The sequence below is a fragment of the Anguilla rostrata genome, chromosome 7 (genome assembly GCF_018555375.3).
Source record: "Anguilla rostrata isolate EN2019 chromosome 7, ASM1855537v3, whole genome shotgun sequence".
Taxonomy (NCBI): domain Eukaryota; kingdom Metazoa; phylum Chordata; class Actinopteri; order Anguilliformes; family Anguillidae; genus Anguilla; species Anguilla rostrata.
In genome coordinates, this window is record NC_057939.1 from 52,782,863 (window position 1) to 52,796,098 (window position 13,236).

The following is a 13,236-nucleotide window of genomic DNA, read 5'->3' on the forward strand; positions in this document are numbered from 1 at the left end:
ACAGAGGAGGAGTCCAGCTGTGCAGCTTAACGCACACATTCTCCCACAATGCACCAGCACATCATACTGCTGCCTCCCTGTGTGTCTCTCTCACACACACACACACACACACACACACACACACACATACACACAAACATGCACACCTACAATACAGTATATACACACACACGTACAGTACTCGCACTCGCGCATGCACACGCACACACACACCATCCACCTGCTCCAGAAAAGCTTGCTGTATGTTTATGTCTCATACCGTTTGTGTGTAAACATGTTTGTATTCTGAGTGTGCACATTCTCTGTCTCTAAATGTTAGTGTATGCATGCGTTCTCTCTGAAAGTGGGTGTTGTCTGACTGAGTGAACGCTCATAGCAGTGTCAGTGTGTGTACTCTGTCATTAAGAGAGTCAGTGTTTCAGAGAGACCCCTCTCCTGCTCCTCACCTCCGGGTGAGAGAAGAAGTCTCCGGGCAGCCTCTCCAGGAAGGAGGCCAGGGAGAAGGAGGACTTCTTCTGGATGTCCATGACCTTGAGGTGCTCGGGGGAGGGGCTGAGGAAGGCGTAGAGGGCCTCGCTCTGGCACATTCGATCGTCCTTCAGCATTTTCTGAAACGGGAGAAAAAAACGTGCGCTAACCAATCAGGGACCCGTACTGCCTTCCCACGATTCCACCTGCAGAGAACATCTTTCTGCCAACGTGCAGCCGAAGTGGCCTTCGGTCGAATGGCTTTCTCTTCAGTCTTGAGCCACAGAGATGTGCAGAAAGACAATATTCAGAATTCAATATTCATTTAGGAAATGAGTGTTCAGCCTGAGTGCAGCTTCTGGCACTAAACCTGGAATAGGCTACTGTGTATGCAGAATACGCACCGTACTTGGGTACTGTGTGTGTGTGTGTGTGTGTGTGTGACTGTATGCTTGTGGCAGTGTGAGTCACTCTGCGTGTGTGTGTGACTGTGTGTGTGTGTGTGTGTGTGTGTGTATGGCTGTATGCTTGTGGCAGTGTGAGTCACTCTGCGTGTGTGTGTGACTGTGTGTGTGTGTGTGTGTGTGTGTGTGAGTGTGTGTGTGTGGCTGTATGCTTTTGGTAGTGTGAGTCACTATGCGTGTGTGTGTGACTGTGTGTGTGTGTGTGTGGCTGTATGCTTGTGGTAGTGTGAGTCACTATGCGTGTGTGTGTGACTATGTGTGTGTGTGTGTGTGTGTGTGGCTGTATGCTTGTGGCAGTGTGACTCACTCTGCGTGTGTGTGACTGTGTGTGTGCGTGTGTGCACGTGCGTCTGAAAGGAGGGGACGTGTGAGCGTGCACGTCGCCTCGGCAGCTGCTCTGGCAGGAGCGCGGCGGCAGTGACGGGCAGTGACAGGGAAAGGGGGCCGTGCTCTGCTGCAGGTTTAGCACTCTCCTAACTGACAGCAGAGCGCCTGAGGACAGCCGGCAGTATCAGGAGCAGACATCATCCGCTCCCCCCTGGCAGGCAGCCCAACGCCTTCGCCGTGAGCGGGTCTGCAGGCCAGCTATGTGTCTGTACCTGGCTGGGTCAGTGGATCTGCAGGCCAGCTATGTGTCTGTACCTGGCTGGGTCAGTGGATGTGCAGGCCAGCTATGTGTCTGTACCTGGCTGGGTCAGTGGATCTGCAGGTTAGCTATGCGCCTGTGCCTGGCAGGGTCCCAGCTATGTGTCTGTACCTGGCTGGGTCAGTGGATGTGCAGGCCAGCTATGTGTCTGTACCTGGCTGGGTCGGTGGATCTGCAGGTTAGCTATGAGCCTGTGCCTGGCAGGGTCCCAGCTATGCATCTGTGCCTGGCTGGGTCAGTGGATGTGCAGGCCAGCTATGTGTCTGTGCCTGGCTGGGTCGGTGGATCTGCAGGCCAGCTATGCGTCTGTGCCTGGCTGGGTCCCCGGTGGTCTGTGCTCTCTGGAGGGTTCGGCTAATCCCCTCTAGCCCTCATTACAGGCTGACAGGACTGGCCCGGGCCGCAGCCCAAACCGCCGGCAGCGTACCCCGGCCCGCCACGGCCTCAGGCAGATGAAGGGGTGACCCCCTAAACCGCGACGGTCCCCTCCGCTCAGCCCATAACAGGCACAGGCCGTACCCCTGGCAGGTGTACACGCTCGATGGTGCCAGTGGTGCTAATCGAGCGCTTGGAAAAAGCTCCAGCCACCCGCCTCTGGTGGTCATGACAACCCCACCGGAAGAGACCCACACCCCCTACTTCTACAAAATCTCGGCAGGCGTATCCAATGGTGCAAAAACTGTCAATCGGTTATTAGCTGACGGCTAGACATAAAGGCTAATTTAATATGAGAGGAAATTTCATCTGTGAAACCTGAAATCCTTTCTGAATGTGCTTTATTAATCCCCCCGTGGGGAAATATCCATAATTCATAATTTCAGGAGGCAGAGAAATGTTCAGCGGCAAGTCCCCGAGGACAGGCTCTCCACTGCAGGAGCTTTATTCTAATCAATATTCTTTTGCACACCTCCTTGTGTCTTCACACCTTTCATAAAGCTTCTTCAACAAATTTATTTATTTTTCACAATCCTCACATTTTCAGCCACATCTGTTCTCAGAGGTGTTGTTGGGGAGGATGTAAACCAGGCAAATTCTTATTAGGCTCTTTAATTAAGAACTCTTAATTCCACAGAGAAGATTTTTTAAAATTTATTTCTTTCTCCTTTTACACGACTGAACACAGTACATTACATTACAGCATTTAGCAGACGCTCTTATCCAGAGCGACTTGCATTGTATCCAATTATACAGCTGGATATATACTGGAGCAATGCAGGTTAAGTGCCTTGCTCGAGGGTACAACGGCAGTGTCCTACCGGGGAATCGAACCGGCGACCTTTAGGTTACAAGACCAACTCCTTAGCCGCTCTGACTGAACACTCCCCCGATTTGTGGGCCGGGTTTGTCTGCTGTCGGTTGAGTCAAACTCAGTCACTCTGAGTGACATTTAAATAGGCCGCCCACAGTCGACGTCATTAAACTAATTGCTATGGACGCATATGTCATTAGTGTCTCAAAATACACCGTTGGATGAATCGACTCCTCAGGGTGAATCAGTACACTACACCACGTCAAGGTAAATTGGCTTTGGTTAACAACATGAAAGGCTTCACTTCAGCTATAAAATAATTAAACACAGAGCAGAGAAGCTGAATTAAGCATCTCCGCCATACCACTGATCACCGTGATCATTATGGGTGAGTGTCTCACCTGCAGGAAGGTGTTGAGCTGGTTTTTGGACTTCTCCAGAAATTTCTGGTCCACGGACTTGAACGGCAGTTTGCTGATGGAGGGCAGCTGGACCTTTTTCAAGGAGGGGAAGCACTGCACAGACCAAAAAAAAAGACAGACGGAGACAGAAAGAGGACAAAAAAAAAAAATGAGAGGGAGCACAGCTTCAAAGAACGTGGCAGGTAACACTCCTCTTTTCAATTAGTATTCACGGTAACATATGGTGAGCACGGTGACTCAGTCCCATCTCCATGGCGACACAACCTCTGGGCTGGCTTCGTTGTTACGGCGACTAATAAACGCCGGCGGCCTTTGAAGCGGCAGCGCTCGAACGCTGATTAGAACAGTCCGGAAGCGGAGGTGGACGGGCTTTGCAGCGGCGGGACCCGCGGGCGGCGCGCTGGCGAAGCGCTTACCTCCGTCAGCTTCCTGTGCAGCGCCTGGAACTCGCTCAGCTTCCTGCTGACCGTCCAGCGGTTGCTGTCCGAGTCGTCGCCCCCCAGCAGGGTCACGGTCACCGCGTAGCACGCCATCTGCTCCCCGTTCTCCTCGGCGGCCTGTGGAACGCAGTCGCACTCAGCCCGCGCAGCGCCACCCGCCAGCTCCCCGTTTCGGTCACATGACCCTCGTGAGCGGTGACTGCTTTTTGACAGGCAGGCAAATTAATGAGAAGCCTGTTCAGCGGAGGTGGAAAGTCCAGGGGTCAGAAAGTAAAAGCCCTGCCGTGTGTCGCTTCCACCCACGAATTGGCTCACATATCACAGATGCCAATTCGTACTATAAAAAAAGAAAAATGGCACACATCTCTCTCTCTCTCTCTGTCTCATTGCACGCCAAGGCCAGGGGTGCCCAACCCTGCTCCTGGAGATCTACCATCCTGTAGGGTCCGATTCAAACCTCAACAAAGCACACCTCATTCAACAGCTAGAGATCTCGTTGAGCTGTTAATTGGTAGAGTCAGGTATGCCAAATTAGGGTTGGAGTGAAAACATACAGGATGGCAGATCTCCAGGAGTAGGGCTGGGCAGCCCAGCTCCAGATCCATCTCAGGATTTCCGGTTTTCCTCCGAGCCCTTCCTGAAGGCCGATGTTTTTCCTCTCGCCCTGAAACTAATTCCCTGCCCTCACACTGTGCCGCCAGAAGGAAAAAGTGCGGAAGGAGTCATCTGTTCATTTCCTCCGCCTCTCACCGGTTTCACAGAGACGGGGCGTAAAAGGCCAATCGTGCTCGAGAGATTTAGAGAACTTCTCGTCTCATTAACATCTGCCACTGTGACAGAAGAAAGGTAATGATTCCAAAGAATCTGCTGGAGGGGAGGGTTTGAGCAGCATGTCACCCTCATCAAACATGATGGCCTTATGGTGACTGCCCTACTCAGAGCTAGACAAAATCCCCAACACAGCCTACTGAAGCCTACTGAAATCACAGCCTACTGAAACCACGGTCCCCGAGGGCCAAGTATTGCTCGTTTTCCACCCTCCCTTTACCTGGGAGTCAGGTGTAAATACAGTCTGGCCAAGCAGTAGCACCAACTGTTCAGTTGATTACCTGGGAGAAAAGAAAACCAGGGCTGGATTTTTGGATTCGACAGACAGATTTGAGTATCCATGGTCCACAGCAGCGCTGCCCAACCCTGTTCCCGGAGATCTACCATCCGGTAGGTTTTCAATCCAACCCTGACAAAGCACACCTCGTTCAACTGTTAGAGATCTCACTGAGCTGCTCATCAGTAGAATCGGGTTAGCCAAATTAGGGTTGAAATGCAACCCTACAGGACGCTATATCTTCATGAACAGGGTTAAGCGGCCGTGGTCTACAGCGTAGCCCACGACTACACCGGCTCCCGCGGCGTTTAGCCTGCGATGAGGAGCAATAAGGAACGTTGACCCTCTCTCAGGGCGGGGAAGCCCACGGGCCGAGGCCCTGGAGGACAGACCCACCTCCGTGCCGCTGATGGTGGCCCTCCAGACGCCCAGGTTCTCGCACCACCAGTCTGTGCGCGAGATGTGCTCCTGCAGATCGCTGTGCTCCTTCTCCATCGCCGCGATCTCCTCCTTCAGCTGGGACACGATCTGCAAGACGAGACGCGCGCGCTTTAAAAGCAGGGACTCCGCCTCCCGCTCGTAAACATCGGAAAACATCAGGAAGCATCGGCTATCGGGATTTTCAGGAATCAGAGTGAAAGATCAAATCAGCGATGCCCAGTGACCTATGATATGCGACTGCTTAATGGTACCTTGTCAGTACATAGACAGTATTAATATTAAAAAGGTGTTTTGCCTGAGGGTGAATGTTAATAATGTCAGTAGGGTTTCAGTACACTACACACTTCCTGTACTGAATGCAAAGAGGAGCTATGAAGGAATGGACAACAAGAAAAACAACCTTGGGGACGAATCTTAGAAAGACTTCTCCACTGAACTGCATGTTCACCCCAATGAAACAGGCCACACAAGAGACACGCAGACACAGAGGAACAGAGATGCACTATGCGTCGCCATCAGCAATGTGTTCTGTATGCTAACAGCTTGGGGGTCGGGGGGGACACTGGGGCACAGGATGTACCTTTTTGTCAGGTTTGGGGGCGTTCTGTATGGAGCCCAGGGCGTTGCGTTTGTACTCCAGTTTGTCGTACAGCTGGTGCAGCTTGTTGGCGGCGTAGCTGGCCTGCTCGTTAATGGCTGTGCTTCCCTCGTCCAGAACCTCCTCCCTGCCCTCGACGGCCTGGCGCTCAGAGAGGGGGAGAGCTGTTGGTAAATCCCAACGACTCTCCACAGACAGTATGCATCAATAATACCGAAGACCTGATTTTAAACGAGATCACCCCATAGCTCTGCTGTGGTAAAGCCCAATGACTCTCCACAGACAGTATGCATCAATAATACCAAAGACCTGATTTTAAACAAGAGATCACCCCATAGCTCTGCTGTTGGTAAATCCCAACGACTCTCCACAGACAGTATGCATCAATAATACCAAAGACCTGATTTTAAACAAGAGATCACCCCATAGCACTGCTGTGGTAAAGCCCAATGACTATCAGGAGTCAGTACGCCAATGAGAGCACAGTGCATTGTGGGTGTGCCGTCAGACCTCAGCCGGGCTCACCATCTCGTCCTTGTCCTCCCCACTGGACTGCCGCAGCTCCTCCCGTTTCACGAGCCTCTCGTACAGGTCGCTCACCAGGAAGGACGGGTAGTAGCGCTCCTTCATGGTCTCGTACACCTCCGCCTGGATCTTCAGGAACACGTCCGTGCCCTTGTTCCCCACCAGGGTCTGCTGGATCTCCTTGTACAGGGCCTTCTCCACCGGGATCTCCCGGCTCTCCACAAAGAACTTCTGGTAGATCTCCCCCACCAGCTGGGGCACTTCGTTCTATGGAAGGAGATTCAACTTGAGAAGTTCACATGTGGTGCTCTGCCCTCGCATTAAAAGACCAGCTACCCTTTGGCTCAAAACATCCTGCATTCGATTTTCAAAATTATTAATGTTCTCCAAGAGCACTAATGCTATAAAACAACAACAGAGCGTTCTGGTCGAGGTCCTGTGAGAATTCGTCTGATGTTTATTGATCAGGCACGCGGCTAGACACCCGAAGGCAGTCGGGAGAGGTCCTGACAGGGACCGTACCTTGTTAGCGCTCTTCAACATGTCCACCAGCTCCCAGAAGCTGAGCAGGGCCCTCTTGTCCACCCGCTCCATATAGATACGGAAATGCCCTCGGAAGGTGGAGTTCGACATGATCTCCTCAAACTGAATGATCTGCAGGGGGCAGAAAACAGGAGCTAGAAAAGGGGCAATCGCCAAAGACGACCCAAATCCAGCTGTGTCGCTGTGCTCAAACTAAACGCCGCCCTCGGATGTGCAAGTAAGATAACAAATCTCTTCTGGCAAGCGGTTGACAAAATCCATCTAGTGCATTAAAAAAAAGTATGGGGGAATTGATAGGCATGCCAGCACAGTTCAAATATCCCTACGGACATGAATATGGATTTTTCTTACATTCACATTATCCTTTAAATGACCGTGGAGGCATCTAAAGTACACAGATACATTCGGCGGCACTCGAAGGCAGAAGTGTCTAGTCCCAGTCAGAGAAGTTTTCCTCTTGGCTCGTAAAAAGGGCCACGTCATTAGGCCCGGTTCATTAGTTTGATTCGGTGTAGGAGACTATTTGGCTGCGTGGATCTGAGGAGACGACAGTACTAAGAAATCAGAGGACATGGTGGGCGGGGGGTCGAACAGGGGGGGTTGGGGGGGGGGGGGTCGGGAGATGTACAGAACAGGACGAGCGGGCCCTGAAAATGTCACCAGCTCCGCGGGGAATCCATCCATCGATAGAAAGCAAAACCTCAGAACCTCAAGTCCTCGCCGCACGCCGCCCCAGATCTAATAAAAAATGGGTCAATGGGCCAACTTAATATGGAAAGTATGGCGATGTCTGCTTACGGTAAAGGAGGCCGAAACACTCGGCCAATTAGAGTAATGGCTTGTAAATGTAATAAAGCAGACAGGCCCGGGAGGGAGAGGTCCGTGAGCTCTCACAGACAGGACTGCAGTGCAGTGCGGGTTCCTCTCCTGCGAAACGGGAGGGGCGGTCGGAAGGGGAGGGTGCAGCGGCTTCGATACAGCGAAGGGTTTCCCAAATCTGCTGGCTCATTAGGGCAAATGGAGCCTGGTAAAGTGGACTTTCAACGGACGTGTGCGTAATCGCCTATCTGGACAGATTAAGGAACAAATTGGGAGACTTCTTCCTACATTTGGGCCTCTGAAGTTCCTTGTGCCTTCTTTAACTACACAAAATGAATAGGAAATGAGCAATGAAAAGAACAAAAAAAAAAAAAGAAAAAAAATCACACAGAGGTCTCTGAAGATTCATCGTGTCCATATACCCTCTCTCTCCACCTCTGAATCCCCAGCATGTGTAATACAGAGACGCCAAATCTGAAGCCAGAACACGTTGAACACAGAGACCCTCACCCTCTGGCTCTGAGGGTCCTCCCCCTCCACCTCTGTGGCCCCCTCCTCCTGCTGCTCGTATTTGGGGCCCCCCAGCTGCCGGATCCTCTTCTCGCACTGCTTCTTGGCCACGGTCAGCTGGTTGATGTAGCGCTTCATGTTGCGCGCGCGCAGCAGGTCTGCCTTCATGGCCGCCGTCTCCTTCCCTTTGCCCTCTGTGGACAACACAGGGAGTGGGGGATTAACCACCACTGGTGCAAATTAAACTTAGGGTCATTCAGAACAACCCCCTGTCCAAATTAAGCTTAGAGTCATTCAGCACAACCATGGGTCCAAACTGAGCTTAGAGTCATTCAGAACAACCCCCTGTCCAAACTGAGCTTAGAGTCATTCAGAACAACCCCCTGTCCAAACTGAGCTTAGAGTCATTCAGCACAACCCCCTGCCCAAACTAAGCTTAGAGTCATTCAGAACAAACCCTGTGTCCAAACTGAGCTTAGAGTCATTCAGCACAACCCCGGGTCCAAACTAAGCTTAAAGTCTTTCTGCACAACCACCCTTCCCAAATGAAGCTTAGAGACGTTCTGCACAACCACGGGTCCATCGAAAAAATAAAACGGCATATTGCGCAGCCTTTGAGGCTGTGGTGCCTGATTCATTAAAATTTTCTTTCAAGGATCTGGGCTTTAAAAAAAAAGGGTAGCTTTTTTCAGTCTGGCAGTCCTACTGCTTTGATGTTGATGAAACTCACATTTATCTGTAGCATCTCATTTTTCATCTTAAAATTCTCCAGTAATGAGTAAGCCATTTCACCCCACAGTTCAGTCTGTACAGGGGTGAACAGGATGATGCGACATTAAGGCCAATTAACATTCAATTAAGGCAGCTCAGAATATAAAACCCTGATCGAGACCAAAGTGGTTTTTTTATAGAAAACTGAAATGAAAAGCCTCAATCAAGCCTAAAACTATGTGGCATGAATAGCAATTTACTATTTATTTTTTCATTTATTTTAGTAATTTTCTCATCTTGATAGCGTCCATTTTAAAGGGAACTGACACCGACCCCTGCGTCTCTCCGAGCTTTTGGTTCTTTTTTACGGTTCAGCCGAGGCACCGTCGTGCGTTTCGTCTGCAAGATAAAAAGATCGGAAGGAGGCAGGAACGTTGGCGGGCGAGCCGACCGGCCGCGACATCGGCTTTTTCTCCGTGATAGAAAAACGCCGCTCCGACGGCCCGTCCTGGGGATTTATGGGATTGTTTTTGATCCCTTGTTATGAGACACGGGGCGCGCGCGGGGGGGGGGGAAACAGATGAATGAAGCGCTCGCTCTGGTTCAGGGGAATGGGAGTGAAACTCGCCCCCCCCCGCCACCCCCCCCGCCAGCAACACTTCAGCCTGCCATCCATCATTCCTCTTCACAGAGTGATTGAAAGAAATAAAGGAAAGAATAAAAGTTTGGGGAGGAGAGAGAGCACCATACCACCTCTCACACTGCAGTAGGCGAGCTGTGTGAAAGCCGGGTAGCCATGATAACTCTGAGGCACAGAAACAGTAAAGCTTTTATTGGAAAATGTTTCAAGGCCCCAGACACACTGACGGGAGGGGACGCAACGTTTAGTCTGTTGTCTGAGGAAGGATTTAGACCAGAGTTTATATCTTGGAAATGTTTCACATAAAGCACCAGCAGCGCAATTTTTGAATGTTTGTTTTTCTTTCTAAATATTAAGTCATTGATCTAGAACTCCACTGCTTTCAGTTACCAGTAGCAGTTGTTACATCGGCATTAGAATGTTCAGTCAAGAACATTCTAATCACATGTTTGCAACCTTGCACCTTAAAGGGTTAAAAGCCATCGCTGCAACGCAATGGGAAGGATGTTCCTCGCTGTCTGACTCAGGTAAGGGGTTATTAGACTCTGCCGTGCAGTAAACGGCTGATTGGATGGCTCTCTGATGGAGGCGCCGATGACTCAGGGTTGCAGCCTGTGTTGTCTGAGCTATGATGTCACAAAGAGCCATACTGGGAAAGCCTCCTACACAAAGGAACACGGCTGCTGTCTAAAATAACCCACAGTCTACAACACGGACTACATCTGTTATATTTCGTTTTTAATTAAAGCGGGTAGATTTTAGACCCTGGGGCAGAGGTGTTACACTTAAATAATGAGTAGCGTCCAGGCGTTTAGTGTTCCATCAGTGGCTAGGTGTTAAATGGACCTTACATTTTTTCATAGTTTTACACTAAATCTACAATCAGCTGGCCCGACTATATATATTTTTACGCATTAGGTCACTGACTCGGCAGGAAGAAACCAGCCAAGATGAGACGAGAAGCACTCTCATTCCAGAGCTCAGGCACGGTTTCTGCAGGAGGATTTCCCACCTGAACCGTGCGCCGCAGAACGACAGCCACAGCTACAGCAGTTCAGGCCCCTGTCGGTCACGCTAGCCAGACCACGGAGCGGCTCGCGGTATGAATATTAAAAAACGCTGAGCGCTCATTGCGGCTCCTGCCCGTCTGCGTGAGCTCTGGTCTCCAGTGGGACTCAGAGGCCTGGTTGCGCGTGTAGCAGTGAGCCAGAGGCCTCGCCTCACAGGCACGGCGAAATCACCGCATGACTGATGAGGTCCAGGAAAGGCAGAGGGAGCCAGACACCCACCGATCGAAAAAAAAAAAAGAAAGACCACCCCTTCATGACGGGACGGCGAACGGCTCAGTTTTCACTCTGCTCTTCCCGCATTGTGTCTCCAGAAGCTCTTGAAGAACCAGGTAAATTTGGCTCCAGGTGACTGCTGTCTGTGGACTGTTATGTAGGCTAAAGGAGTGAAGCTAAAGTGGGTGGGACGTGTAGAGGCCGAGCTGGGCTGGGCTGACCTTTCTGCTTCTTCAGCTGAGGGAGACTGCTGATGGTGGTCGCCTGGATGATCTCCACCACTATCTGGTACCTGTGGGAAAAAAACATAACATTACAACAATTCAGCTGCTGCCCTAATCCACAGAAATTTACAACAGAGGACAAATAAATGCATTGATGTGCATTGCAAAGTGACCAGACCCAGCTAACAACATTCCCAGACCAGCATAATATGCAATTATCAATGCATGTAACTAACCGCAACAACCATCGCTAATAGCCATTGACATTGGCCTAAAGAGCTGCTAATCTCATCCACAGCACTGCACATACACTCCTGGTGATACACTGTCCTCTAAGCTTCACAAGCAAAGGAGAGGAAAAGGGACTGCAGGTTTGGCATACTTCTACGGACTCCTTCCAAAGTCCTTCTACAGCTACACAATTTCTAAAGCCAGAGTAGAGGCACTTCGGTCACGCAAGATCGAATTGTTTCCTAAGGAGGAAAAGTAAATGAAAACCTCAAAACAATGTCTAATCTCTGGTCTCAGTGCTATGCATTTTTAATGCTCTCTGAGCGCTATGTACTTGAGCAGTCTCTCAGTTCGCCATGCACAAATAATAAAGAGAAAAGGGTAATGGATTTAGCTAACTGAATGCTCAGACGTCAAATAAGATAACCCAAGAAATCTAATCCTGAGACGGGCTAAATATTCAATACGGAACACAAATCTAAATGTCACTTAAAAGTTCAGGAACAAGGACCAGTCAGTTACCGATGGAACACATAAGGACCGAATCGTTTAACCGTCACACTGCCGCTCGCGGTTCTGCGCAAAGGCGCAACTCATCGGCGTGCTGCGCCTAAGCAGACCATCGCAACGAAAGCATATTCTCTGGAGCAGCTTTGCATGCGCCCGGTTTTTGAGGCCACGTGAATTTTGTAACTGGACTGTCGCGTGTGTAAAATCTTGATGGTTGTATTTAACCAATATTAACTCGCTGAGACGGAGACTAACGGTATTTGGGTGCGGACTCATTTACTGGATCACCAACCGAACATAACAAGCAGCACGTGCACGCGCAACACAAGGGAAAGCTATACTTAAAAAGACCAGCAGGGGGAGCTCAGGCTAACGAATAATACACTAGTAGCGGAATCATGTCCAATACATTACAGCTTGGGTACTGCTCTGCCCTTGTCAATGGAACTGCTCAGTGTAAGTGACATGTGTAAGAGACTGTAGGGGTGGATGGGTAGGGACTACTGTGGAGGATTTAGTGCAGTGGCCAACTTTGCTGCCCTGGAATAAAGAGTTATCACCAACCATCGATCAGGAACAGAGGTGTAAAGTCCAGGGGTCGGAAGGTAAAAAAAACCTGCCATGTGTTTCTTCCACCCGTGAACCCAGCTGGCTGAATTCACTAATTAGATCTACCTCCCAGCTGAAGAATTATGCCTAATTAGCAAAATCCAGGCGACTGGAACAAAATACTGGGGGGAGGACTTTCTGAACCTGGATTTTCTTTTCCACCTCTGATCAGAAACTATTCATCTTGTCACTCACGGAAAAGGGGGAGGTGTCAGTGGTATTCAAATGCAGCTGGATTCCTTTTTATTTTTCCTCCACGAGGTTCAAAGCAGGCTGTGCTCAGGATGCGCCTTGCACATGCCTGCGAGCCTGATGAGCTATTTATTACACTGCAGGAAAAGAGGGCAACCGTTGCCATGAGAACACATTCCATTCTATTACGACAACCATAATGGACTAAAGTCACCCTAATTTAAAGAGCGTATTATTCAAGACGTTCGATTTGATTACAGTGTGTTGTGCATTTAAAAAATGTAAAAAAAAATTTTAAAAATATTATTTGTGCAGCTTACATACGTTCACAGTCCAGCCGATTTCATATCCTGACGAGCATTGCACAGTTCTTTTTTTGGCTCTAGCACACATGAAGTGTCTCATTTTGTCTGTTGCCATTGGTAATCCTTCAGAAGCTTGGTGTTGCCATGGAAATGATGGGAGACATATCTATTGTGATACAAGTTGAATAAGGGCCAGACATGTTTGTTTCGGTCTGTGATTTACTGATACATGCAGTTCTTTTTCTGTTTCTTTGCCTGAGCTGCCAGATCGGTAAAATATGTGTGACAAAATTGCAATTGG

General features: G+C 49.8%; 1 protein-coding gene across 1 annotated transcript in view; it reads right to left on the minus strand.

The window, feature by feature from the left end:
* The window catches only part of snx25 (sorting nexin 25), a 29,030-nt gene that overhangs the window by 5,269 nt on the left and 10,525 nt on the right, over positions 1 to 13,236 (minus strand). The window contains exons 6-14 of the mRNA XM_064342097.1: positions 11,086 to 11,156; positions 8,231 to 8,424; positions 6,881 to 7,012; positions 6,359 to 6,625; positions 5,816 to 5,974; positions 5,191 to 5,322; positions 3,666 to 3,806; positions 3,229 to 3,342; positions 447 to 608 (exon numbers count right to left, since the gene is read on the minus strand). Coding sequence (XP_064198167.1) covers positions 447 to 608; positions 3,229 to 3,342; positions 3,666 to 3,806; positions 5,191 to 5,322; positions 5,816 to 5,974; positions 6,359 to 6,625; positions 6,881 to 7,012; positions 8,231 to 8,424; positions 11,086 to 11,156 — 1,372 coding nt within the window. The remainder of the gene's footprint in view (positions 1 to 446; positions 609 to 3,228; positions 3,343 to 3,665; positions 3,807 to 5,190; positions 5,323 to 5,815; positions 5,975 to 6,358; positions 6,626 to 6,880; positions 7,013 to 8,230; positions 8,425 to 11,085; positions 11,157 to 13,236) is intronic.